This window comes from Pundamilia nyererei, unplaced genomic scaffold (genome assembly GCF_000239375.1).
Source record: "Pundamilia nyererei isolate P.nyererei 1_Seehausen unplaced genomic scaffold, PunNye1.0 scaffold00155, whole genome shotgun sequence".
Taxonomy (NCBI): Eukaryota; Metazoa; Chordata; class Actinopteri; order Cichliformes; family Cichlidae; genus Pundamilia; species Pundamilia nyererei.
The window spans coordinates 174,646-202,626 of NW_005187556.1; the positions used below are offsets into that span (position 1 = coordinate 174,646).

Genomic DNA, 27,981 nt, shown 5'->3' on the forward strand with positions numbered 1-27,981 from the left:
GTAACTATGCAGAGTGGGGGAGGGGTCAGTGAAGTGTGTGTGTATGTGTGGTAGTGGTGGTGGAGGGGGGGCATATTATGGGATGCCTGCCCCCTGATCTCTTTGTGTATGTGTGCGCGCGCGCGCGAGCGGGGTGTGTGTAGTGTGCAAGGAAGAGAAAGAGGAGACGGCGTCGTGCGCACACGCTGCTGCTACACACAAAAAACCACGGAAATATATTTAAATTGTTAAGATAACGGTGTACATACAAGAAAAAAGAGCCTCTAAGTGCTGACCGGCGAACAAACTGAGCCCGGAGTTACTGTTTTTGGAGCCGGTGTGGGACTCAAGTTGTGAGTATCAGTTTTTATTGTTTGTGGGTTTTACTTGAGTCAGGCTGGTTGGGATGCCGAGTGGTTATAAAAGAACCCACCGTGAGGTTTTTTATGGGGTAGATATGAGCGTGTGAGGGGGTCTTGTGTTTGATCTGAACCTGGCCGCCGGTCAAGCTCGGCTAGCACGCATGCTAATGAGACGGAAACTAACGATAATGGCAAGATGGCATGTTAGCGGAGATGGAGTGTGGGCTAATCTTTACGAGCTGTCCAAAGTTAGAGTTATTGTCCAAAAAGAAACCTCGTGTGGGGCTTGTTTATTGTCCTGATTGCTGTCTTATGTATATTCACTTCCTTCCGCTCTCTTTTTTTTTGTTCTTCTCTGCCCCCCACCCCCCCTACACTACAACACCTCCTCGACTTGGACGGACTCAAGCCTGGGTCAGAACTCTGGATTACCCTGGAAACTTTATTTAGTTAGCTAAACTGCTAGCTAACTAAAGAAAGAAAGTTTTCTGTTGTCCGCTATGTCTGCAAGCGACGATGAGAGGGATGAATACGGAGCCCCCGAGGACCGGTTAATGCACGGTAAGGCGAGGCTCATTTGTTAGCAGAGAATGCTAATGTTCACGCTGGGTTATGCGCTAGCATGAGCAGATGTTTTTGACATTCACATCAATCATGTTTGTTAGCATAATGCTAACTGCACAATGCGGCTAACTACCGGGTTGCTAACAGTAGCAAACCGGCTTCATTCGCGGCTGAGTATCGTTTTAGAAAGAAGTCCAGTTTTTACCACAACCTGAGACGGCATGGCTGGTGGTTGCATCGGAGTGAAGTCACGCCGACAAACCGGCATGTTCCCGGGGCCTAGCGTTAGCCAGCTACCGGTATTTTTACGTGTCGATGACAAGATGGAGGCAGCCAGTTAGCTTGAAAGCTGGCGGATGACGTTCAGCGGCGTCCCCCTCCTCATGGCCGGCGCCTTCGGTTTGAGTGTGCAAGGGGGGAAAAGTAATAATAATAATCATACGGAAAGGAAAAAACAACACCCAGCTTCTTATTTAACCGTTATTTATCCCCGATCACCTTTTAGTTTTTACGTGCAGGTGTGGCCGATGTTTACAGTGTGCTTAATTCCGACGAGCACGCGCACCGTCCGCGATAGAACCGTTGAGAACAAACATTCAGCAAGTTAGCCGCAAATGCTAAAAATCGATCAAAAACGGTCCACTTTTTGTTCACGTGTTTTAAAGCTTTATAACAGCAATAAAACAAACGGTGCAAAAGACAACACACTGTAAAATCATTCTTCTTTTCATTAATAGCCATACAGAAACCAATTACTCAGGCTAGCCTTTATGCTCAGATGTCTTACAAAGGTCAAACATTTTCTAATAATTTTGTCTTTTAATTCATATTTTGTTGTTTCTAGTGTCAGTACCTGCTAACTGGTTCTGAAGTACCGCAACACGTTTTAACTATTTTTTGGGTCTAATACTGCATAAGCTAAAACTGTGGAAAATCGTTTCCATTTTAGTAAAAAAACATGTCAGCATTCAGCTTTTATTAATAGATGCTGCAGCTGAAAAGACGGTTAAAAATTGCACAGCTTATAAGATATAGTGATCAACCATGGTTTCTAATTGATTGTCAGCAAAGGTGCCAAACAAGTAAAAGACAAGTGGGGAAAAAATCACCAGTGCAATTAATCGAAAATTACCATTAGTTGAAGCTTTCAAAAATGACAAAAACAAAATAATGTGGTTCAAAAATGTTTTTCTGATAAACACATCTTGATTCATGAGAGTAAAAGTAAAATCTCTGCAGCTGTAAGGAAAAATGACAGATAATCAACAAAGGGAGGACAAAAACAGAGTCCAGAAATATGCCTTTGAATTACTCATGCACAATCAACAGCCAGTTATTAATTTTGCACTGGAATTGTATATAGGATGTATAATAATGTAGCTGAATAGCTGGTGAGTTATTTTCTATTGACTGCAGTAGAGTTTGGTGCAATTTATAGATAAAAAAAAAAAAAAAAACTGTGTCAAGAACTTAAATTCAATCTGTCAAAGTTCCTTTTGTGTCTTTGTTAGTGTCCTTTTTTGCACAGCTCAGAAGGAATGTCATATGCAGTCTTTAGTTTTTCAAACTTCTGAGTTTCTATTAAGTGAAAATCTTCTAATTTAAAATTTGTTTTCCATCAGGAGTCATATTAGGTCTTCCCAAGCACAGATCCCACAGGGATAAATCAGAGTACACAAAATTAGGTCTTTATATCTGTGGAGTAAAATCATCTGTGACGCAAAATCTGGTCTTTGTCCATAAAACATGCTTTTCTCACGCTTTGCATCAAATAGAAAATTCTATCACTGTGCTCATAAGGAGCTCTTTGTGTTAAACACTTGAATCAGATTCGAATAATTTTTCTTATCAGCTACAGCTGAGTTTCCACCTACCTACACAAAGCTCAGTTACCTCTATTGACCCAAAAAGTCCCATCTCATTAAATCGTCTTCCTTTCCAGGTGCATCTTTGATGGCGACTTGCCATTTGCTTCTTACTGTAGTCCATTACATTAATAAGCGCTCAGTGCCAGATACTGGATCGAGATTTTTGCTGTTTGTGAGGCCTGCAGGGGTGTGGTTAAATCATCCTGATGAATCAGTTGTAAATGATGGTTTTAACCTCTAGAGCCAAACTTATTAGTCACTCCCTCTCTGAGGGCAACTTGTGTAACTGGAAAGTAACTCAGATTACTAGTTTAACTGCTAACATCACAGGTCTTTAATTCCAGACATCTAACTGTGGATAACTTAAATGCTTTCTGACACTGAGTGAGACAGATGAAAACCCAGACTTTATTTTTTGTTTTTGATTACTGCAAAAAGGAGAAATTTGGTTACTTTCTATTTTATTGTACAAATAGAAACAATCAAGTCTTCTCAACACTTTTGTCCTTTTGTTAACACGACTGTTGAGCCAAGGGTCAAGTGTTCAGTGTACAGGGTGATAAGTAAACAGAAAATGACCTTAAATCTCACTAGCACCCCAGAAATAATTTGAACTGTTACAGCAAGTTGCAGGTTACTCATTGGCTACTCAAACCTCAGATGTTTCTGCACCCTGAAGCTTGAGATCATCGTTTAGATGAGCTGGTGCCAGAGATTCAGTTGTGACAATCTGCTGCTGATCGATAGGTGTTGCTTCTCTGAAAACTGTAGGTGATCAGTGTTGTTGTAGAAAATGTTGAAACGGAAAACCCAATGATTGTTTGTTTATTGTTTTATTTTTCTCCAAAGTAAATTGTTGTATTAGCCCTCCTCTATCAGTTACAAATCTCTTTGCTTCTGCATTGATTGACACAACTGTACGCAAAGATCAAACTGCGCAGACACCTGCATCTGTCACCTGGTTACAAAAATCAAGAGTTGCACAAAAAAACACACCAAACGGCACCAACAAGGGAACTTGCCAGCATGAAGGTGGCATAAGCGCGCATAAACTAAGAGTAGCGTAGCAGACTCAAACATGTTCCAGAGAATATAAATCTGCCTTGTGGGAAGCAGTTCAAGGGGAATTCCCTCTAGTTTTAAGATATTTGAATTTCAGGCCCTGGGATCATAAAAGTCGACATCCGGAAACAAAGCTTCTTTACAAAATTCTGTCATTTCATAGTTCCACTGTGATCTGTAACACGTGCCGTTTACCTGTGAAATAGCTGAATCAAGAATTAAACAGTCGATGCAAGTATTTAGCAGCCTACAGCTGGTGTTGAGTTTCCAGCAGGATATGCAAGTGTCCTCCGATACGCATGTCATCTTCACGGCCAGCTGTTCATTGTTGTTATCTCTCGGCACAAACACTGACACACAGTTGCTCCTTTGTACACCTTAACAATGAAATTTCTCTGTTGGCCTGATCTGCAGATGACGAGGAAGGAGAGATCTCTGAGAATGAGACTCCGAAGGTGAGGAAGAAAAAGAAGGCAAAGAAGAGCAGAGAGAGCAAGGGCAGCAAGCGGCGGTCGCGCAGAGAGGTGAGGGGATTATCCAATTAATCTGGGGTGTTTGTATATATGGGGGTCTCTGGAGATCTAGTTTCAGTTCTGGATTAGAAAGATAAACCTGTGATGCTGAGTAACTCTAGAACAGAAACCTACTAAAAGTTGACGATTTGTTTTCCGGTCATTTTGGGTCTCTGTTTGCTCACTGCCTTTCTCCTTTTTCCAGGAGCTGCCCATTAGCTCCCCAGAGCCCATGGACTTGGGCGGCGTAGATGATGGTGAAGATGGCGGCCCTGGCCAGCGCTCAGAGAGCGAGGGCAGCGACTACACTCCCGGGCGCAAGAAGAAGAAGAGAGCCAGCAGCGGCAAGGACAAGAAGAGGAACAGCGCTGCAGCGGAGAGGAGCGCCTCCAAGAAGAAAGAACCAGAACCAGAGGAGGATGAGGATGACGATGATGATGACGGCATGGTAAGGAAGGCGAGCAAAGAAGGTCCATGAACTTATAACACATTTAGTGCTTGTTGAAATTTTTGGTCACTTTGAAATACTTTGTTACAAAAATAATGCTGCTGACAACAGCTCTGTTATTCGGCGCTGTTATGAGTAACAGAGTAAAAAACAAAACTTGCGATAGTTTCTCTGTACAGTTAAAAGGTTTCTTATTGGTTTAAAGTACCCTTCTCTCCTCTGCGAAGAGCAGGTATTGATAGTTGTACCTGTAATGGAATCAGCAGCTGTTTAACAAACAGATTTGATGTAAGACGTGCTCAAACAAAGAGCCGATTCTGGCCAGTTCTGAGGCCGCCAGCCAGTCGGGGTCCTTGTAGTTAATGACACTCAGTGCAACATAAGAGAGGGTGGATTGGGGTGTGTGAAGACATATGCTGTTACTATGGCAACATCACCTAACGCTGCACTACGCACTTGACCCTGCTTCTTTGTGGTTAGATAAACACAATTTGATTCATTGGGAGAGCTGCCCTGCATCAGGTCTGCAGCTCAGGCTGTGAGATGGGAAGCAAACGGAGCAGAAAACCAGGTGTTTTTATCAAACTGTTCACCTTTTTATTAGCATTTAAACTTCAAAAGAAACTGGCTTTAGAAGACAGCAGTTTAGAAGTTAAATTTCACTTATGATTCTGGCTTTAAAGAAAGAGAACATCTTTAGACAACAGAAGAAAAGGCTTTAAACTTTTGGAGGGATCATTAGCAGCTGCCTGCAGATGGAGTTATTTTTATTGGTTTGCGCTTTGCAGCGACCACAGTGTGCAGCTTCGGAGCTTTTCGGACATCTTGTTCAAAGTTCAGCAGATCTAAACTTCGACCTCTGCTGATGGAAAGGAGCCATCCAGCAGGCAGGGAAGACAAAATGGAGAAAAATCAGTTGTCTGAATTAACTGAATTTCTATCAACCTTAAGAGGGGAAAAAACATTAAAGATCTGGTGATATTCAGTACTGGTTTCCTGAGGTGTGGGAGTACTGTGCTGCACAAGCCTTGTGGCCTCCCCATAACTTGGTGGAAGCTGAACATAAAGCCCAGCTCCCTATGGGGCTTCCCTGTGTCCCCCACCACTCTAATAATTGGATTAAATACTTGATTAGCATTTTTGCCATAATTGCCTGAAGTCTGCTTGCTGTAGAGATGAAATGGTTTACCTACTGTGATGAGTGATTTCCAGTCCCTTTTCTGGAAAAATGAGCCAAACATTTTGTGATTCCAGCTTCTAAATTGTGAAAAGTTCTGCTTTTCGTCGTCTTATATGATAGACGCCTGAACTCTTAGATTTGCACCATTAAACAGTTTGTATTTTAAGCAATCAAAGGGATCAACGTCACCTCATAAATGGCCTCATTGCCCTGGGCCAGTAAAGAAGTACAGTGATCCTGTGCAGCAAACTCACTGAAATGAAGCCTCTCCAAGTAACTTCTTCTCCCACCTGGTGTTCTCACATTAAAATACCACTGAACGTCTTTCATTAAAACACCTGTGCGGGTAGTTTAAATCTGAAAAGTATTGTTTGTTGTTTTTTTGCTCCCATCCACTGTTGATGTTTTCAGTTTTCACCCACCATAAAAGCTGTTTGAATGCAGATGAACTGCTTCAAATTTCTTAGAAACTTTGCAGTATCCAGCTGCAGCATACAGGAGGCAGTGTTTACTCCACTGTGCTTATTTCAAGGCTTTAGTTACTTTTTTCCTTGAAGTATACAAATTGCGTACAAATTTATTAAAATGTCCATTTCTGTGGTCCAGAAAAAGCCTGATCTATTTGCCCAGAGGCCTTTTTCAGGGAAAAATCATGTTTGATGCTGAAACTCTCTAGTAATAGTTTGTTTATTTTGATAAAACAGGCTCTTGGTAAGATAAGAGTTGGACAGCAGGGGCAAAACTTCAGTGACAGTGTTTACTGGGGCGATCGTGGCTCAAGAGTTGGGAGTTCGCCTTGTAATCGGAAGGTTGCCGGTTCGAGCCCCGGCTTGGACAGTCTCGGTCGTTGTGTCCTTGGGCAAGACACTTCACCCGTTGCCTACTGGTGGTGGTCAGAGGGCCCGGTGGCGCCAGTGTTCGGCAGCCTCGCCTCTGTCAGTGCGCCCCAGGGTGGCTGTGGCTACAATGTAGCTGCCATCACCAGTGTGTGAATGTGTGCGTGAATGGGTGGATGACTGGATATGTAAAGCGCTTTGGGGTCCTTAGGGACTAGTAAAGCGCTATATAAATACAGGCCATTTACCATTTTACTGTTGTCATCCTTCCGAACAGTGGCACAGGCCAAAAGGGACTTAGGACTCCCACCATGTGGTTCCCTTTGATGTTGTTTTGTTTTGCTGTGCACCTCCTGATTTTTGTAACCTTTCCAAGACAAATGGTTGATCTGCAGGTATTTGAATGGGAGGAGAAAATCTTAAAGAAACCTTTGCAGTTTTGAATTCTTTTATTCGTATTTCTGCAATGAAGGGATTTGTCTTTTAATACATATAATCACACATCATTTAAAAGAAGACTGAGGAGGCTAAGTATCAGAATAGTTTAATAAGTTCAACAGGGCTGTAATGATGTGGAGTGATCAGTGAGTCAGCTGTAACCACAGCATCACACTGCAACTAATGATTATTTTTCATTTATCATTTAGTCATCAAAGAATCAAAGTAAGGACAAATTTCCATCAAACTCTTAAATCGCGTACACAAGTTATGATTGAGGTTTGTTTAACAAGGACAGGAAAGTGAGGGAAAAAACCAGCAGAACAACTAATAAATGAGTAAATTGTAAAGATTCTCATCAGGTTGGTGGTGATCTAATGGATTGACTCTACTCACACTGAATTATCAGCTTAATTAACAAACAGTCTGATGTAATTAAGTTTAATGGTCAGTGTCACTTTTGTTTCAGCATTTCGGTTGCTTGCTCGATGCTCATTTTGGAGCTTCTTCACGGGCCACTCAAACCCCTCGGGCATGCAAATGTGATCAGTGGAGTTGTTATTTCAGTTGCTGTGAAAAGGATGTTATTCCATGGATAATGTAAAAGTCTGTGGAATAATAATTTTGTATGTTGTGGGGTAAAATAAAGCCACAAACCACCTACTGGACTCTTTCTGATGTTCAGAAAGGGAACAAAAGTGCTTTTTTGTAGGAGGGGGGCTTTTTATGATGCTTAAGGGCACAGCAGCACCTTTTTTAAAAATCAAATTGAAACCCTGCTGGTTGGTTTTATGCTTCAGATTCATAAGTCACAGATGGTCCCACATGTTGGTCACTCGGTCTGTGTGTGATCAGTTGATGCCATCCTCGTTCAGCAGGAGTTTATTGCGTAAAGCTTCTTTTTTTGGGAATAATGATGTTCCGAAATAAACACGCCTCCCGTTGTGTTGTGTCTGTGGCATGTACTGAATTGTGGTCGCTCTATTCAGCGGGTGCTTGATCTGCGCGCTCTGTTATCTGATCAGATCCATATTGATAACACTTTACAGCGCTAACGTGGTTTTGAGAAAACAGGAAGTTCTGGTCTTTGCATTATGCCAGGTTTTGAGACACTGGGCTTTTTTACCTGCGTCACAGGATGTTAGCAATAATGTTTTGCTCTTCTTTTTTTTTTTTTTTTTTTAATGAAGAATGAATTTTGTTTCAATAAAGGCACCAAGTGGATCTGACTCATTGTTGTTTGCATATCAAAATGATTACGTTTTCATAGTTTTACCTGTCAGAGTAATGGCCCATTCCCACTCAAGGTATTTGTCATATTAAATAAAGAGCACAGGTGGTGTCGTCTGCGACCCAAACCCAATTCGCAGGATGGATACAACCATTTTGGTTTTTTTTTATTTTTTTGTTTTTATTGTGTGGTGTTATTAAAGTGCACATTGAGCATTTCCTTGTGTGATACACTAACAGGGAACAGGCCTTTACTGTGTGGGGAGATCTTTTCTTTTGAATAGACTTTAGCGTTTCCCACAGTTGGATTCATTTTGTGGCGAGTGTGGGACATTAAAACAAAACATGTGAGAGGCATTAATACATTATCTTGTGTTTTCATTTGTGTCCATTGTTTTTTATTTGATTTTAACAATTTGTTTTTGTATTTTTGTTTCTGCAGGAGCCAAAGTCGTCATCTCAGCTGCTGGATGACTGGGGCATGGAGGATATTGACCACGTCTTCACCGAGGAAGACTACCGCTCTCTGACTAACTACAAAGCCTTCAGCCAGTTTGTCAGGTACATGGACGGATGTGATATAAAGTGCTAGATAAATAAAAGTTCAAGTGTGTGGTATCGAGAGCTCGTACACGGTGCAGGTGTAACTGTTTGTTGACTTAGGGTTTTAAAGGGATGTTGGAGAAGAGTGCAACAAAAAGGTGGCAAAGTTAATTTTACCATCTCACGGAAAGTTGCCACTTCCACGGTCCTCTGTTAATCAGTCCAGGATCACCTGCATGGACTCGTCCAGTTGCAGAGAAAGAAGGACCAGCAAAAATATAAATGATGATAATTCAGTTTCCTGCTAATTTACACCGTAAATGCACAGAAACAGAAACCATCTCTAACTCCCAGCATTGCTTCTGTTACTCACTGCTCAGGATGTAACCGTGCAGACTTGTCTGCACAGCAGCTGATACCTAGTGAACATGTGACCCACAGCAGCATCAAAACATTGAACTTTGACTAAAAGAAACTCTGCTAAAGAAACTCATCATGATCAGTAATCAGCGTGCAGTCAGCTGTATGTGTACCATTCGTTTGATGCTAAATGAACTCGTACCCATTCTTAAAATTTTATTTCCTGACACCCGTCTCAGGCCCCTCATCGCTGCCAAGAACCCAAAGATCGCTGTGTCTAAGATGATGATGGTTTTGGGCGCAAAGTGGCGCGAGTTCAGCACCAACAACCCTCTGAGGGGAGCTGCTGCTGCCAACGCTGCCCTGGCTACCGCCAACGTGCCGGCTGCTGTTGACACCATGGTAGCAGAGGTCACGCCGCCCGCCGCAGCACAGCCGCCTCCGGCGGAGCCTCCTCAGGCTCCTGCTCCCCCGCTCCGCAAGGCCAAGACCAAGGAAGGCAAAGGTATCCTGAGCAGGAGAGGTCACATGAAAGGCTAAAATATCAGCCTCCTGTATCTGTGTGACGCTAAACTGAGTTTTTCTTCTCTTCTTTTTTTTTTTTCCGCCCCGGCAGGTCCCAACGCCCGCAGGAAGTCAAAACCTGCACCAAAACCACAAGAGAAGAAGAATAATACGAAAACAAAGAAAGTGGCTCCTCTCAAAATCAAACTGGGGGGCCTCAACAGCAAGAGGAAACGCTCATCAGTAAGTATCAAAATATCATCATCATCATCTGCGTTTTTGTTATTAAGCCCACCACTGTGCCCAGTATAGAATAGTGTTTTTAACCAGTTTATTAAAAAAGTGGGGAATGGGTATTAGTTGGGAAATTAGCTGTTCAATAAGGTAGTGCAGTAAGAGGCACAGGTCAAAGTTCATTCAAGCATTTCTGACGAGTCAGGTTACACCAGCTTGTTTAATGATACCCTGAAGCCAAGGACAAAGCTGTCTGTGCCTCTAACCATGAGGAATTTATTTTGCTTTTGCGTTTATTTGTTTTAATTAACTTTGTGTTACACGTTACTCCACGTAGCTGCAGAAGAAATCGTAAATCTTATTCTCTTAAGCTGAGGGAACCCTGTTGTATCCTAAACGTATCTTAAAATCTTGTGTCCCGTGTGCACAGAGCGAGGAGGATGAGCCCGACGTGGACAGTGATTTTGATAACGGCAGCATCAACAGCGTGGCGGTCTCCGAGGGGTCAAACAGTCGCAGCAGCCGCAGCAAAAAGAAGCCATCCAAGAGCAAACCCAAGAAGAAGAAAGGTGCGTCTTTAAGACTGAAACTAAGCTCAGGTGTGATGAGCCAGTGCTCCTGTGCTTGCTTAAACAGTTGCTGATGGGGCGTAGCGATTGAAGATTGCTGGTTAGCTGTGCAGTAATGACTGCGTTCGGGGTGAAGTATTAGAAGCGTGTGGCCTTCTTGACGACATGAGGAGGAGTGTGCACACACACACATTAATCACTGCGACTGAGTCAGAGGAGTTTGGTATATTTAGAAGGACGATGTCTTCATCAGGCCTGTCGCCTGCTGATGCCTCTTCTGTAGCTGTTGTCACCAGTTGGATGACGTAGTGGATGGAGTCACATGAACTGAAAGAGGACGGAGTCCTCGCAGACACCCTGCTGCGTAGGCGTGGAAACGCTTTTAACTGGTTAAGGTTTTAGCTGTAGATGGAAAGTAAAATTATTGGATTACAGTTTTTGGCCGCGAGTGATTATGAAGGTAAGATAGTCGGAATATAATTATTACAACCTTTCATTTTCACTAAAAAGCAGTTTTTTTTTTTGTTTTTTTTCCTTATAAATCTAATGCACAGATTTCTTGTAGAGCTGTGTGGTTCTGGCTGTAGAAACTCAGACTTGTGAGCACTTTTGATCATCTTGAGGACATTTGCCAGATGAGAAGGAGAGCCTGTTTCTGTAGGGGACGTAAGGCTCCTGTAGAAGAACCTGTGGACAAATTACAAAGGCTGCCTGTGGCTCCTTTTTTTTCCCCCCATCTGGATGTCTAAAGATCCTCAGAAACCACCGTGCTCTATGGTTGCTGAGGGTGCTGTGTTATCTAGGCCTCTTGTCGGCTCATCTCCATCCACAGATGCCCCGGTGGAGACCAGCGAGACACCTTCCTGTCAAAAACATCCTTATTTGAACCTTCAATCTTAAACTGGGAGACTTTGTCTCCTACTATGTGTACTATGTATTTCATTTGAATGTCCAAGGATAACTTTGGCGTGCTGACTGGAGTAGCCAGGAATCGAATCAATCGAATCAACCTCCTGTAGACCGTTTCTCCCTACAGATTTATAACTGTTTAACTATGTTTTATATCAAGATTAGTTATTTATCAAAATAATGATCATTGGGGTTCTACCATATTTGAGCAGCCCTACCCTAAGTGTACTGAAATACAAATGGTCAGTTTATTTATTTAATTTAATTTCACTGTTGTCCGTCGAAGGCACTGCAACTTTTCTTTGGCTTTTGTTCAGCCAGATTCAGGCGAGTGAGGTTTAACACACTCCTGTAGTTTGCGCAAATGTTTTGTTTTTGGTGACACTTTAGATTTTGATCAAACACTTTTAGCTCTTTTTTTTTTTTTTCTTTCCTCCCCACTAACCCAAACTTCATGTTACTGTTGACTTTGGTCAGCAGGCTGAAAATCGGAGTGTTTTTGTTTCTGGCTGTGTTTAGGTGTTTCGGTGGGATCTCTGTCTAAAACAGATAGTTACTTCATCCTAGTGAAGCCCGTCAGTTTCAGTCTGTTGGTGTCATTGAGAGAATCTGAGCTTGAGGGGAAAGAATGACTCACTGAGTAGTTTTTTCTCTGACAAGCAACATAAACACACAGCTCAGTGTCATAAACACCGATCACGGATCACAGCACGTATCACTTCCTGACTCTCTGTTAACGTGAGACGTTAGTGGGTGTAATACTTTTTGTCCTTCCTCATCAGACGTAGAAGATGGTGACGGCTATGAGACGGACCACCAGGACTACTGTGAGGTGTGCCAGCAGGGTGGGGAGATCATCCTGTGCGACACCTGTCCCAGAGCGTACCACATGGTCTGCCTGGACCCTGACATGGAGAAAGCACCGGAGGGCACCTGGAGCTGCCCGCACTGTGTAAGAAACTTCTTGACAACTTACTCCACCTTAAAAAAAAAAATTACCCTTCTGAAGGTCAGACAAAGCACATAAAGTGGCTTCAGTTGCTTAATAATGGACATTTTATTTTATAGTGGTAACATCAGGAGGTTCTAGCTTTCTGATGTTTAAATAAAAGTGCATCTGTTCGATCACAAAGTCTGGGTTCAAACGTTTAAGCGACTTAAAAAATACCCAGATTTTCAGTGTGGAACGGTTACCATTTTTCTTTAATTTGTCACTGGTAACACTGTTTCTTTTTTTAAATCATTAGACACCAGTTAAAATAGTTGGAAACTGTTGTGATTAAAGGTCATAAAGCATAAACTGTCCTGCGATTGCAGGAAAAGGAGGGCATCCAGTGGGAAGCCAGAGAAGACGGCTCCGATGGTGAGGAGGACAACGGAGACGCGGGTGACATGGAGGAGGACGACCACCACATGGAGTTCTGCAGAGTTTGTAAAGATGGCGGAGAGCTGCTCTGCTGCGACTCGTGCCCCTCGTCGTACCACATCCACTGCCTCAACCCACCGCTCCCCGAGATCCCCAACGGGGAGTGGATCTGCCCCCGCTGCATGGTGAGCGAGAGGACGGTCAGGGTTAAACGTGGTGATTGTACTAACATGCGTTATTATTATTTATTGATCATGTGGTCAGTTATGGGATTCTTTAGGTCACAGTGGTTTTAAAAATAAAAGAGAGAGAAGGAGGAAGGATTTGATAATATATAATACCTTGTGCATTATGTTAATATACTAGTTTCCTGTCAGTACCCTTGTTGAGTTTTGGCATAGTGGCACAAGTTCTCCACCAGTGCAGGTTTTGGTTGGGGAGATCTTCCAGAACACAAGGGAACAAGAACTACAGCGGTGGCCCAAAACGGCAGAGGTGGAGTTTGTTTGTTGGATACTCAAAGCCAATGAGTGACATCAGGGACCACAACAATAGTGACCTGACTAACCTGCCAGTAGGAAAACACTAGATGGGATGAAGTGGTGTTAGCTGGTTAGCAGTGATTGAGGGGATTGTCCACTAGTAAACCGATCATGTTGTTGTCATAGGCATTAAAAAAAACATCTGTCCTCTCAAAAGTTCTTTGAAGTTTGAAGTTTTTTGTAGCGATAACTTATTTTTAAAGCTGAAACTGTTTTTAAATTTTAGTGGCTCAACTGAATTTTTTTTCTTTTTCACCAGTTTTAATTAAAAGCATCCAAAAAGACTTAAACCTTTACTGTCCCCCTCCCCTCCAGTGTCCACCCATGAAGGGGAAGGTCCAGAAAATCTTGACATGGCGCTGGGGAGACCCCCCTCCTCCCACACCGGTTCCCCGTCCCCCAGACCTCCCAGCTGATGCCCCCGACCCCGCCCCGCTGGCAGGGCGGCCCGAGAGGGAGTTCTTCGCCAAATGGTGCAACATGTCCTACTGGCACTGCTCGTGGGTCACGGAGCTCCAGGTGTGTACAGCTTCAGGAAAGCTTTAAATCTCTCTGATAGCTGAACCTCATCCTAAACTTTTTCTCGTGCATGTTGTGTAGCTGGAGCTGCACTGCCAAGTGATGTTCAGGAACTACCAGAGGAAGAACGACATGGAGGAGCCGCCCCCCATCGACTTTGGGGAAGGAGAGGAGGACAAGTGTGTCAAGAGGAAGAGCAAGGACCCCATGTATAAACATCTGGAGGAGAAATACCTCCGCTTTGGGATTAAGATGGAGTGGCTGATGGTTCATCGAATCCTTAACCACAGGTCAGTCTGAGCTTCTTACAGACACAATGTTACACAGATTAGACTTCAGCTCTGATTCTGTACTTATTCATAAACCATCAAAAAGAGTCACTTTTTCTATCAGAATAAATTATTTTGATTTAATTATAAACTTTTTTAGATTTTAGATTTTTAATTCAATTCAGTTCAATTCAATTTTATTTATATAGCGCCAAATCACAACAAAAGTCGCCTCAAGGCGCTTCATAGATACAGAGAAAAACCCAACAATCATATGACCCCCTATGAGCAGCACTTTGGCGACAGTGGGGAGGAAAAACTCCATTTTTACAGGAAGAAACCTCCGGCAGAACCAGGCTCAGGGAGGGGCGGGGCCATCTGCGGCGACCGGTTGGGGTGAGAGAAGGAAGACAGGATAAAGACATGCTGTGGAAGAGAGACAGAGGTTAATAACAGATATGATTTAATGCAGAGAGGTCTGTTAATACATAGTGAGTGAGAAAGGTGACTGGAAAGGAAAAACTCAATGCATCATGGGAATCCCCCGGCAGCCTATGTCTATAACTAAGGGAGAATCCAGGGTCACCTGGTCCAGCCCTAACTATATGCTTTGGCAAAAAGGAAAGTTTGAAGCCTAATCTTGAAAGTAGAGATTGTGTAAACACTAATGAAGTAATCACACTATCTCTCTAAACTTATTCTATTCAATCTTAATTTTTGTCATTCTCACTGTTCTGGAGTGAACAATGTACTAAAGACAACAAATAACTTTGATTAAATCTTCTGTGCCGGCTCCCCCCCCCCAGTGTGGACAGAAAAAATAACGTCCACTACCTGATCAAGTGGAGAGAGCTGCCGTACGACCAGGCGACCTGGGAGGCCGAGGACATGGACATACCCGAGTATGACCCGTACAAACAGCAGTACTGGAACCACAGGTGAGTTAAGTTCTGCACAGCTGTGTTAACAACCTGAAACTTGCCGCTTTTTACTCATAGTGCGTGTTTGTTCCAGAGAGCTGATGATGGGAGAGGAGGGAAGACCTGGGAAGAAGATAAAGGTGAAAGGAAGAGTGAAGCGGCCTGAAAGGCCTCCTGAGAACCCGGTGATCGATGTAAGTTGGAATTAATGAGTCTTTGTGAGGGAATGAGTCCTCAAACTCAGACATTACCAAGAGTCAGTGGGTTTTAGGTGACTTTATGCTCGCTGCACTGATCACAACTAGAGCAGGGCGATATGGCCAAAAAATTTTATCACGATATAGATTTGAAAATTTGCGATAACGATATAACTGACTATATAATTGATGCGAGACAAAATACAACTCCACAACTTTACTAGCGCAACCCCCCCCCCCCAATCCATTTATTTTCACTTAAACAAGCAGCTGTTTTTATGTGCATTAAAGCTCTATAAAAAGTAGAAATGGGCTGACATATCCTGAGCATAACCATGTATAATATCCACTGAAGTTAAAACGAGGTGCTTTGCAACAAACTGCAGTGTGCCAAATAAAAAATAAAAAAATCCAATACATATTTGTCGGACCATAAGCTGCACGGGATTATGAGGCACATTAAGCGAAACAAAGCAGTCAGATAAATCTTTATTAAACTTTATTAAACTCATTCTTCTTGCTTCCTCCACTTCTGTACCATTGATTCATTGATGCTGTATTCTATCACAGCTGCTCTGTTCCCATGTTGTTGCAGTATATTAATGACTAACCTCGTATTGTGGATGGATTATCTCAGTTGTTCTCCTGACTGGTCCGTTTACAGCATCCTGCCATGAGATTGCATTTGTCTCTAACCATCAGGAACCTTCACGTTAACTTTTATTGATTGGAAAAAAGTTAGTGTTCATCCTCCAGCTTCACTGTTTATGTTATGCTAACATAGCTGTGTTGCTAGCGATCACGTAGCACATCATTATATACCAGCTAGCCCAACTTCAGTAACCCTACAAACGTCACTGCTGTTTAGTTTTCTGTCTTCATTTATGTTGGAAGTGATAGCAGAGCTGTACGTTTTAATTTTTTCCAGAAATCTCTCAGTCAGAACATGCTATATCATGTTTAGGTGGAAGCTAGCGAGCTAACTTCCTGCTAACTTCTAACTCTGTTAGATGTAATAAATGCTGTTTTCATGGATGCCTGGATGTTAAACTTCATAGTTACACCTGGTAAACCAGCAATGCTGATCGTTTTTTAAAAGGTGAAAGAATTTAGTTGGTCTTTCTAAGTTCTGGTTACCATTTACTGGAACATTTGGGAATTCAAATTCAACAACAATTATCTAAAAGCACAAAAATAACCCTGATGCATGAACATCCTCCAAAACTGCTCAGTTTGCCTCTAAAATGGACTGTTTTTTTAATACAGTAAAACTAAATGGCACTCAACTAGGAAGTGTTTTCTTTCTACCATTGACATCCATCAACTGACATCTTCGTGGTTGGTTTTTAGCAACTTTGAGGTCAATTGCCATTTAGTTCCATATGATTCATGAGAAAGCCAGTACCTCCAGAACTGGATGAGCCGCATTCCAAAATGCAGATGAATAAATCCCTACAAGAACCAGAGGGAAGAAAATGTTTAAATGAGGTTATGTGCCCTCAAACTCTTCCTGATATTCCTGAGGCCTGGCTGTCTTTGGTGAGGTGGGCTTCTTTTCCTCTGTTGTGGGAGTGTGGGAGTTGGGCATCAGCTCTTTGGAGCTGGGCTGTCCTGTGCCACCGCGGCTGTGTCCTGGCACCCCAATGGTGCCAGCTGGTTTCAGTTCTGGGCTGTGGGTCTGTTCGTTGTCCCTCAGCTCCTACACTACTGTGGGTCCCTGCTGTGCCCACGTAGAGTTTCTGGGTGGTCTTGATGTCAGACTTCCTGTAGTTATAAATTTATATTTTCTTTAAATAAAATAAAAAAAATTCCTGATATTCCTGATTATAGGGCGCCTTGATTGCGTCTGCCCTTGTTTATAAATTGTAATTCTTCCGTTTCCAGCCCACCATCAAATTTGAGCGTCAGCCAGAATATCTGGACAGCACGGGGGGGACGCTGCACCCCTACCAGCTGGAGGGTCTCAACTGGCTGCGGTTCTCGTGGGCTCAGGGCACCGACACCATCCTGGCCGATGAGATGGGTCTGGGCAAGACGGTGCAGACCGCCGTCTTCCTTTACTCGCTGTATAAAGAGGTGAGTGGCTGTGAGAAGCTGGATTCTGTTATACCCCTGTGGCGCCGCACATGCTGAAGCTGTAACTGTATATCTTCTTCTGTGGTTAGAAAGCTTTGGGTCTAGCTCTTCTCCGCCTTTTTGTTGGAAATTTGAGCTTCTACTCGAACTAGACTTAAACAGTTTTACTTATGTGATTTTTATTTCTTTTTTTTGTTGAATTTAGTTTGAGATGAAATGAATTTTTCGTTCAGTGCTACAACTCAGCGGTGCTCTGTGTGGCTACGTTATGTCTGTAGGTGGCTGTCATCCTATTGGCTAGCAGCCATCCAGCCATTTTGTATAAACCAGGTGAAATCTGACGACATTAAGCTGGATCAGAAACTGTAAACCACTACTCATCATATGTGCGGCTGCTGCCACCTGAAGGTGGGAGGCCAGAATGCACTTCCTGCAAACTTCCTCCAACTGAACTTACTAGGATTTTATTGACAATATTTTTAGTTTCTTTATTGATTTGTGGGAAAAGCAGCTTAAATATGCTTTCAGTCATAGACTCATTAGTTGAAATCAGCGATCGACTGCCCCGAGATGTTGACATTTTTTGTAATGCACAGAATATTTTACAGATTAGTTAAATTTGGGAATCCCAAGAGTTTGAACACTTTTATTTACCAGGTGGAGTTAAGACCAGTGGGTCTGGGGCAAAGGTCGTTGGTCATTAAGTGAAGCGCTGGTGACCTTCATCTGTATGATGCTTTACACTCACTTCTCGTCTCCTCATCCAGGGTCACTCCAAAGGACCGTTCCTGGTCAGCGCGCCCCTCTCCACCATCATCAACTGGGAGAGAGAGTTTGAGATGTGGGCGCCTGACATGTACGTAGTGACATACATCGGAGACAAGGACAGCAGAGCCGTCATCCGGGAGAACGAGTTCTCCTTCGAGGATAACGCCGTCCGAGGAGGCAAGAAGGCCTCCAGGATGAAGGTAAGGAGATGGCGGAGTGAGTGGAAATCCGTAAAACAAATGGCAAAAAAAAAAAGAAACCTCAGAAAAAAAGTGTGTTCAAGTTTGAGTTTTGGCGATTTCCTCCAACAGAAAGATGTATCCATCAAGTTCCACGTTCTGCTGACGTCTTACGAGTTGATCACCATCGACATGGCCGTCCTGGGCTCCATAGATTGGGCCTGTCTGGTGGTGGACGAGGCCCACAGGCTAAAAAACAACCAATCAAAGGTACAACACACAGGGGATGGGCGCTTTCGCACAAGCGAATCATTTTTCAGCAACAACGCGGGCAATAAAAATCCCAGACTGTAATAACAAAACGAAGAAAAGCTGTTCTGTGGTTGAATCAGAAGTTTATCTGAATCATCGGTCTGCTTGTCGGCATGGTTACTTGAAACAGCTGTAATAAATCTGTTGTGAGTGCGTCTGAATTGAAAACATGTGCAGCTGCCTGTGAATTCTCACTCAGCCTGATCCTGTTATAAACATTTTTGTTTCCCCCTGCTGTAGTTTTTCCGGGTGTTGAACAACTACTCCCTGCAGCACAAACTGCTGCTGACTGGAACTCCTCTGCAGAACAACCTCGAGGAGCTTTTCCACCTGCTCAACTTCCTCACGCCCGAGAGGTTCAGGTGAGCCTGAGCTCTGTTGTAAAAATGTATCGCTTTACTGTCAGATAAGTAAAGGAATACCTCACGTGTGATCTGGTTTCTCTGTCATTTCTTTTTCTGCAGTAAATTGGAGATCTTCTTGGAGGAGTTTGCCGACATTGCCAAGGAGGACCAGATCAAGAAGCTACACGACATGCTGGGTCCGCACATGCTCAGGAGGCTGAAGGCTGACGTCTTCAAGCACATGCCCTCCAAGACCGAGCTCATCGTCAGAGTGGAGCTCAGCCAGCTGCAGAAGTGAGTCGGGTGGTTGGTACAGCAGCAGCTGTAGAAGAGAGGTCAGAGGAGGCTGAATGTTTGTGGTCTGTTTGCAGGAAATATTACAAATTTATCCTGACGAAAAACTTTGAGGCTTTGAACACCAAAGGAGGAGGAAACCAGGTTTCACTGCTCAACGTCGTCATGGACCTCAAGAAATGCTGCAACCACCCCTACCTCTTCCCCGGGGCTGCTATGGTACGACCCAAACACCAGGGAGAGACCATTTATTTAAGAAGGAGGCTGTGGACGGCTCCTACTGTTCTACCTTTGGAAAAACCTTTTATGAAACCTTAACATTTGATTGGTCCCAACAGGAAGCTCCAAAGATGCCCAACGGGATGTATGATGGAAATGCTCTCATCAAGTCTTCAGGGAAACTGATGTTACTGCAAAAGATGATGAGGAAGCTGAAGGAGGGAGGACACAGAGTGCTAGTTTTCTCTCAGGTACAACGCCGGACGTCTCAAACAATCTGATACTAAAGCTAAATCAACTTGGAAGTCTTTTTATCCTAAACTAACCTTTCTCTCTTTTTTTCTGTAGATGACTAAAATGTTGGACTTGCTAGAAGACTTCCTGGAGAACGAAGGCTACAAGTACGAGAGGATTGACGGAGGAATCACAGGAGGGATGAGACAGGAGGCCATTGACAGATTCAATGGTGAGTTGATCCTTATCTCACCTGCTCTCTTCTCTTCCTTCACCTTTCATATCTTTTCCACTCCTGTGTATCAACGCTGGATTCATCACACCTGGAAAAAACTGCTTTCCTATTGGAAAAACTGGAATAACGAATGAAAGCTTTGCAGGTTCTTTTTGGAACGCTGTCCAGGGGGTCGAATTGGGTCCTTTTATAGGGGGCAGAATGTAAACATCACCGGCTTTAGGATTGTTCCAGTTGATTCACTAAATCTGATTCTTGAAGCAACTTTATTCTCTTTCCTACTTCATCCTTCAGCTCCTGGTGCTCAGCAATTTGCCTTCCTGCTGTCGACGAGAGCCGGAGGGTTGGGAATCAATCTGGCTACTGCCGACACCGTCATCATCTACGACTCGGACTGGAATCCGCACAATGACATCCAGGTACAGTCGCAGAGACATTAGTCATCACTCACACATTCACCCAAACCGCTTATTCACACGTGTATTTTTGCTTTCAGGCCTTCAGCAGAGCTCATCGTATCGGTCAAAACAAGAAGGTGATGATCTACCGATTCGTCACCAAGGCCTCAGTGGAGGAGAGGATTACTCAGGTAAATATAAGCCGAGTCCCACAGAGTTGTAATCTTGGCTGGTTGCTCTTATAAAATTTCCCTCTCTCCTTACCTGCTCCGCTCTCTCCAGGTTGCCAAGAAGAAGATGATGCTGACTCACCTGGTGGTCCGGCCTGGCCTCGGATCCAAGACGGGCTCCATGTCCAAGCAGGAGCTGGATGACATCCTCAAGTTTGGAACAGAAGAGCTGTTCAAGGATGAGGGAGAAGGTGAGGGTGGAGGGAAGCTTGGGAGAAGACAACAGAAAGAGAGAGGGAGGGAAAATTATGTGAACTGAAGTCTGTGCGTCTGCAGGTGAGAACAAAGAGGAGGACAGCAGCATCATTCACTACGATGACAAAGCCATAGAGCGACTACTGGACAGGAACCAGGACGCCACTGACGACACGGAGCTGCAGAGCATGAATGAATACCTGAGCTCCTTCAAAGTGGCTCAGTATGTGGTGAAAGATGAGGAGGAGGAGGTGAGCGCCTGAGCCCATCAGGAGTGACCTTCATACACCCAGCTCCCCTTTTGTCCTTTTAACCACCTTCGTCCTTCTTGTTGCTCAGGAGGAGGAGGTGCAGCGGGAGATCATTAAGCAGGAGGAGAGCGTGGATCCAGACTACTGGGAGAAGCTGCTGCGTCACCATTACGAGCAGCAGCAGGAGGATCTGGCCCGAAACCTGGGCAAAGGCAAACGTATCCGCAAGCAGGTCAACTACAACGACGGCTCTCAAGAAGACAGAGGTGAGAGGGCGTCTTCTTCTACTCTTACTTTTTAGAGAGGGGAAAACAGTGTTTTATATGTATAAAATAAAATGGTCTAAGAACAGATTTAGTGTTTTGTGCTCAAAACATTTGAGGAAAACGCACGGGTGTATTAGAGTTCAGAGTTTTCAGTGAGGAGTTTCTCCCCTGCTGAGGGGGAAGCTTGAGTTTAAGGTCACTTCTCTCTTCAAGTGTCTCTAATGATGTCGTTGGTCGCTTTACATAAGGAAGAAGGGTTTTCGCTTCTCTTCATGGCTCAGTGAAAAAATAAAAAACACCTGATGAAATGGATTTTGAACATTTAATGAAAACTATGGTAAATGGCCTGCATTTGTATAGCGCTTTTCTAGTCTCTAAGGACCCCAAAGCGCTTCACACTACATTCAGTCATCCACCCATTCACACACACATTCACACACTGGTGATGGCAGCTACATTGTAGCCACAGCTGCCCTGGGGCGCACTGACAGAGGCGAGGCTGCCGGACACTGGCGCCACCGGGCCCTCTGACCACCACCAGTAAAATAAAAACGGGAACATCCATCCTCCTGTGCTGCCTCCTCACATGCCCTTCCCCCTTTTCTTCTCCTCACTTTTCACCTTCTTTTTCCACTTCCCCTTTCTTCCTCTCCATTTCCCCTTTTTCTTCTTCTTCTAACACCCCTCCCCATTACCTATTTCTATGATGAGTCCCCCCCCTTTGACTTCACCTTTGACCTTTGGTTAAAAAAAAAAAAACTTTTCTGAAAAACTTGTAGGATTTTCAAACTTATAACATCTACTAGGAGACTGATCACTGCCTCTCCCAGGGTTTTGCTCTACTGCTTCTTTCTCCTTCCCACCTCCCTCATTTCTCCTGCTCCTCCCCCTTTGAATGGGGCTTCTGGTGAAGGGGAGCAGTGCTCAAAGAATCTCAGCCTGATTTATAAGAAAAACTGTAGATTACATGAAACAAGCTGTGGTGTGCGTACGTGCAGATAGAGAAATGATGAAATTTAAATCTTCCTTTTTACTTTTGTCTCAAAGCTGATTGGCAGGATGACCAGTCAGATGGCCAATCAGATTATTCGGTGGCATCTGAGGAGGGCGATGAGGACTTTGACGAGAGATCAGAAGGTAAAAACTTGGTTAACTTGTTTCCTGAGGTCCAGGATGAAATGTTTAATATTTGCTGTGTACATTTAAAGCAGTCTAATTAGTGCTGGTTACTTCAAGTACATAAAAACAGGATCTCCAGCTTCACTTACTCACAAAATTGTTCTGTTTTAAAAAATATGTTTTGGAAAAGTGACTCATGTTAAACCTGCAGAACAGAATAACTAAAGGTTTAAACGACAGATAAGAGAAACTGAATGTATTATAAGCTTTTAACTCAATAAACTCTGAATGTCATTCTGTAGACGGAAAAGGGAAACATTAATTTTGAGTGTTGCAGCACGGTCTGCCTCCCTGCAGAGTGTTTCTTATCATCTGTAAAATCACCAGCGTTGTTTCCTCTCTGCAGCCAACTCTCGCAGGCCGAGCAGGAAGGGCCTGAGGAACGACAAAGACAAACCGCTGCCTCCCCTGCTGGCCAGGGTGGGGGGCAACATCGAGGTGAGCGTCTCAGAGACTCAAAGCTTCAAATATCTCAGATTCTAAGTGTATCAGTGGTGACCTTGTTCTTTGAATAGTCTTTAAGGTATAATGGTGGTATATCTCAAAACTCAAATATCGTGGATCTTATGACTGTTTGTTCTCTGTATGTAAACTCTGACGTTTCCCAGGTTTTGGGCTTCAACTCTCGGCAGAGGAAGGCCTTCCTGAACGCAGTGATGCGTTATGGGATGCCCCCACAAGACGCCTTCACCACCCAGTGGCTGGTCCGAGACCTGCGAGGGAAATCTGAGAAAGAATTCAAGTGAGGATCTCAGCTTAAATACAAACACGTGGCTTCCACTGAAGACAGTGAAGTCTTCTGCCACATTTTAAACTGATGTAATAAATCTTTTTATTGCTTCATCTTTTAAACCCCCTCAGGGCCTACGTGTCTTTGTTTATGCGTCACCTCTGTGAGCCCGGGGCCGACGGGGCCGAGACCTTTGCGGACGGCGTCCCCAGAGAAGGACTGTCTCGGCAGCACGTCCTCACCCGCATCGGAGTCATGTCACTTATTCGCAAAAAGGTAATGAAGGCACTCTTTCTTTCATTTTGTAATAAGAGGCTAACAGCTGTAGATCGCCTTAGGGTTGGTTCATACGCTTGTTTTGAAGAACTTGGTTTGTTTGTTTTGTTGGAAATGCATTTGAAGCTAGAAATGAACCAGCAGTCTGCAGCAGGAATTTGATTCTCTGCTGTCTTCATAGTTCCACTTGTGCTTTCAGGCTCTTTCTATGTGTAAAAACTGTTACCGGTCACTTAAAAGTACAGTTAACCTCCGACACTTTGGCTCATCGGACCAAAAGCAAAACTTTTTTCCATCTTCAAGTAATGAGAGGTATTTGAGGATGAGTGTATGTTTTTCTTTTTATTCTCTCTGTGTAAACTCAGTCAAGCTTTCCTATTTTTTCTTACTAAACTGGGATGACTGGGTTTGTTGGAGTATAGCAGTATAACATTTTATTCAACAGGGTTTTGCAATTTTTGCTTTTAAATCTAAGTTGACTTTACCTGCAGGGGCCCTGGACACACAAATGACTGAAAAAGAAAAACAAATTATGCTTAAAAGAAACTTTGTCTGAATATTTCTCAGTTAAAAGCATTTTTTTCTTAATAATTTTCTTTAAGAATCAGTAACAACCTTTTAGAGTTAAATAAAACTCTGCGTCTGTAACATCTTCACTGTTTTGAACTCCAGAGCTTGTAGGAGATCTGTTGTACTTGTTAGCTGCAGGCTGGGCTCCAGAGACCGTCTTTAGTGAACGAGTGGAGTTGAAGCTTAAATGAGTTAAATCTGGTCTCAGGGGGGAAACTCTGGTTTTGTTTTATAAATGCGGCATTTCTAATGTGTTTGAAGTAAATGCCACTTCATTTAGAAGCTGGTAGGCGAAAAGTCAAAACTGAACAATTTCATGACACCCAGCGGTGAAATGCTGCCCCCTGGTGGTGAAAGCTTTGGTTAAAATATACAAAAGTTATTTAGAAAAACAAGGATGAAAAGGATGAGATTTTTATTTTATTTTGTTTCTATTTCGTTTGAGCAACATGTAGAGACGTCTTGCTGACGCGCTCGCCTGTTTTCCAGGTTCAAGAGTTCGAGCACGTAAACGGCCAGTGGTCGATGCCCTGGATGGCCGAGCTGGAGGAGAACAAGAGGGCCGCGGCTCAGCCCGATTCTCCTGCAAAAACGCCGTCCACCGGCACCCCCGCCGACACGCAGCCCAACACGCCTGTGCCAGGTAACACTCACACTGGAGCTAAACCAACAAACACACAAGTCATACAGGATACTCGATGTGTTTGTGATGAAAAATAAAGCGTATAAAAATAGAACAATATCATGAGATACTTTGTGTTTGTAGTCGACGACTCCTCGAAGGACTGTGAGAAGGACGTGAAGAAAGAGGGCGAGGCAGAGAAGAACGGTAAAGAGGCCGGAAAAACCAGCAACGAGGTAAAGACTGAGTGCTGTGAATGAAATCGGGTTTATGGAGTCGGAAGGAGGAAAGATTTTTAATCTTCCACGTCTCCGGCAGGTGATCGCCATCCCAGACGATGACGAGAAGAGTCCGTCAGCCGAGCAGGAGAAGAAGAACGGGGAGCCAATGGAGACGGACAAACCGAGCAATGGCGAAACGGAGGGCGTGAAAGAGAAAGAAGGCGAGAAGATGGAGGAAGGAGAGGGTGAGAAGAAGAGTCCAGAGGGAGCGGAGGAAACGAAGCCCCCCTCAGAGGCAAAGACAGAGGGGTCAGAGGTCAAACCTGAGGATGCAGAGGTCAAAGGTAAAACTAGTCACTCGGGATTCTTCCTGTTTTAATATATTTTTAAATAAAACTTTAGAGAGTAAGTGATAGAGATACACCTTGTTATTTGGTTACTAAGTTCTTCCTTTTTTAAAAAAATCTTGATTTCAGCAGAAGAAAAGAAGGAAGAGAAGACAGAAAAGATGGACACCACGCCTCCCGCAGATGAAAAGAAAGGTGCCGATGACGTTTCCTGCAGGGTTTCTCGCCGCTCTCTGACGCTCTGCTGTCGTTAATTGTGATTCCTTTTTCATCCTCCCGCAGATGTGAAGGAGGAGAAGGAGACTCAGAAACCAGTGGAGTCGGCGGCCAAACTGCAGAACGGAGACGGCAGCAAGGAGGGAACGGCGTCGACCGCCGCTGCCACGGCGAGCGGGGCCAGCGAGGAGAAGAAGAAAGCCAAGACTCGGTTCATGTTCAACATCGCAGACGGAGGATTCACAGGTACACGCTGGCTCAGACTCAAGCACAACTCATTCGAATGTTTTCAATTCAGCGCTGACTCACGTGTTTCTCTCAGAGCTCCACTCACTGTGGCAGAACGAGGAGCGCGCTGCCACGGTAACCAAGAAAACCAACGAGATCTGGCATCGCCGCCACGACTACTGGCTGCTGGCCGGCATCATACAGTATCCTTTGCACACCTGTCTGTCTGTTTGGCTTCCCTGGAGACTAAAACAATAGCACTGAATGTGAGATCAGAGTCTGTTGTTTCCTTTGACCTCTACCTCCTTCAGACACGGTTACGCCCGCTGGCAGGACATCCAGAACGACGTCAAGTTCGCCATCCTCAACGAGCCTTTTAAAGGAGAGATGAACAGAGGAAACTTCCTGGAAATCAAGAACAAGTTCCTCGCCAGAAGATTCAAGGTATGAAAGATTTGACTTTAAAGATATTTTTTTCTGATAAAGACTTGTTTCAGGTAAAGGACGACATCAACACTGTTTGTGTTTCTGATCGTTTTCTTCCACTCATCTGATATTCGATGTTACAGAGGAGATGGATCTTTGAACTGAGCAGAACATTTAAAATAAAATGACTCTTTGTTCGCCTCCGCTGCAGCTGTTGGAACAGGCGCTGGTGATCGAGGAGCAGCTGCGACGCGCCGCCTACCTCAACATGTCGGAGGACCCCTCCCACCCCTCCATGGCCCTCAACACCCGCTTCAGCGAGGTGGAGTGTCTGGCCGAGTCTCACCAGCACCTCAGCAAGGAGTCCATGTCCGGGAACAAACCGGCCAACGCCGTCCTGCACAAAGGTAACGTCGGCGAGCAGGCTTAGCTGTTTGTTTTTAGAGTCGCGCTGCTAAAAATGTCAACTTTGTCTGATTTTTAAGATAAAAGCACCTTGAGAACATTAAGATAAGTTGTGAAGAACCTCAAAAATAACTCTAATGTATGTGTCTGTCCTCCCTCAGTGCTGAAGCAGTTGGAGGAGCTGCTGAGTGACATGAAGGCGGACGTCACCCGGCTGCCTGCAACCATCGCCCGGATACCGCCGGTTGCAGTCCGACTCCAGATGTCTGAGAGGAACATCCTGAGCCGCTTGGCAAGCCGAGCACCTGAACCACAGCCGCAGACACAGCAGGTAACTAACACACACACACACACACACACACACACACACACACACACACACACACACACACACACACGACATCTCTCTGACCCCACCTCTCCGTTCCTCCCCCGGCAGATGTCGCAGCAGTGAGACTGAACGTCGGCTCTTTACCTCGAAAACCACCCCCTGCCTCACCTCGACATTCCTGATTGGTGCACAGGAGTAAGACAGACTTCGCGCCTCAAGCTTGAAGCCACGCCCACTTCACATTTTTTGGTTTTGTTTGTTTGTTTTGATTACCCCCACCCCTGAAAAAAAGGACTTTACAGATTTTTCCCCCCCGGAGGATCAAATCCCCCTCCCCTCCCCACCGAGAACGAGGCTGTGGACAGAAAAGCTGTTTTATTTTTTCCTCCATTTTTTTCAACTTCTGTATTAATATTATTGATATAATGTTATTATGATGGTTTTTTTTGGGACCTAAACAAAATAAAAAAATTAAATGAAGTTTTGTTGGAGCTTAAGTGATCCTCATAAAAACTCTGCCAACTTTTTATATCCGGTATAGTTGTTTTTCTCTGTGTTGTAGCAGCAACGATGTTAAAGGAGGAGGTGTGAGTCCTGCACATGTGGCAGCTTTGTGACTTAAAGATGTGATTTGTTTTTGAGAATTTAAAGAATTAATTGGCCAAGTGAAAGAAAATGGAAGGATGACAGGTGTTTGCTGCTGTTCAAGCTTTACACACATTATAACTTTACTGTTTTTGTTCACTTTCTCGCGGTTAAAGTTCCTCCGGCTTGTTGTGATTTGCATTTTTAACTTTAGCGCTTCACCTCACAGGAGTCTCCACCAGCCAGCAAGCTTAGCTCCAGGTACTTGACGGCAAGCCACTGGCCGCATTGTTGGCTGTACCTGTTCAACTCCTCATTAACACAAATATCAAATTAAATGGCTGCCATGTTATTGGTTGGTGCACTCGGGCATGTACGCGTGGGGAAGAGAGGTGACTGTGAATGTGGAATGGTGTGAGATGGGCTGTTCCGA

The 27,981-nt window shown here is 44.1% G+C and overlaps 1 protein-coding gene across 2 annotated transcripts; it reads left to right on the forward strand.

Moving 5' to 3' along the window:
• Window positions 1-27,364, forward strand: LOC102202237 (chromodomain-helicase-DNA-binding protein 4-like). Of its 2 annotated transcripts, none has more exons than XM_005745174.1 (41): window positions 1-332; window positions 751-902; window positions 4,250-4,359; window positions 4,553-4,795; window positions 8,922-9,040; window positions 9,622-9,887; window positions 9,999-10,129; window positions 10,551-10,689; window positions 12,381-12,550; window positions 12,916-13,149; window positions 13,822-14,025; window positions 14,107-14,315; window positions 15,101-15,232; window positions 15,309-15,408; window positions 17,296-17,487; window positions 18,255-18,455; window positions 18,567-18,704; window positions 18,987-19,108; window positions 19,211-19,384; window positions 19,462-19,603; window positions 19,723-19,854; window positions 19,952-20,069; window positions 20,367-20,491; window positions 20,569-20,661; window positions 20,753-20,891; window positions 20,977-21,146; window positions 21,235-21,412; window positions 22,460-22,549; window positions 22,938-23,029; window positions 23,200-23,333; window positions 23,453-23,597; window positions 24,657-24,810; window positions 24,934-25,025; window positions 25,108-25,354; window positions 25,487-25,552; window positions 25,640-25,819; window positions 25,896-26,004; window positions 26,113-26,245; window positions 26,439-26,634; window positions 26,794-26,963; window positions 27,072-27,364. In XM_005745174.1, exons 2-41 carry the CDS (start codon window positions 842-844, stop codon window positions 27,084-27,086), a joined length of 5,865 nt encoding a protein of 1,954 aa, XP_005745231.1. In that variant the 5' UTR covers window positions 1-332; window positions 751-841; the 3' UTR covers window positions 27,087-27,364. The 2 variants fall into 2 exon arrangements, with proteins under 2 accessions (XP_005745231.1, XP_005745232.1); XM_005745175.1 differs by having other exon boundaries at window positions 25,490-25,552.
• Window positions 27,365-27,981: the final 617 nt, after the last annotated feature.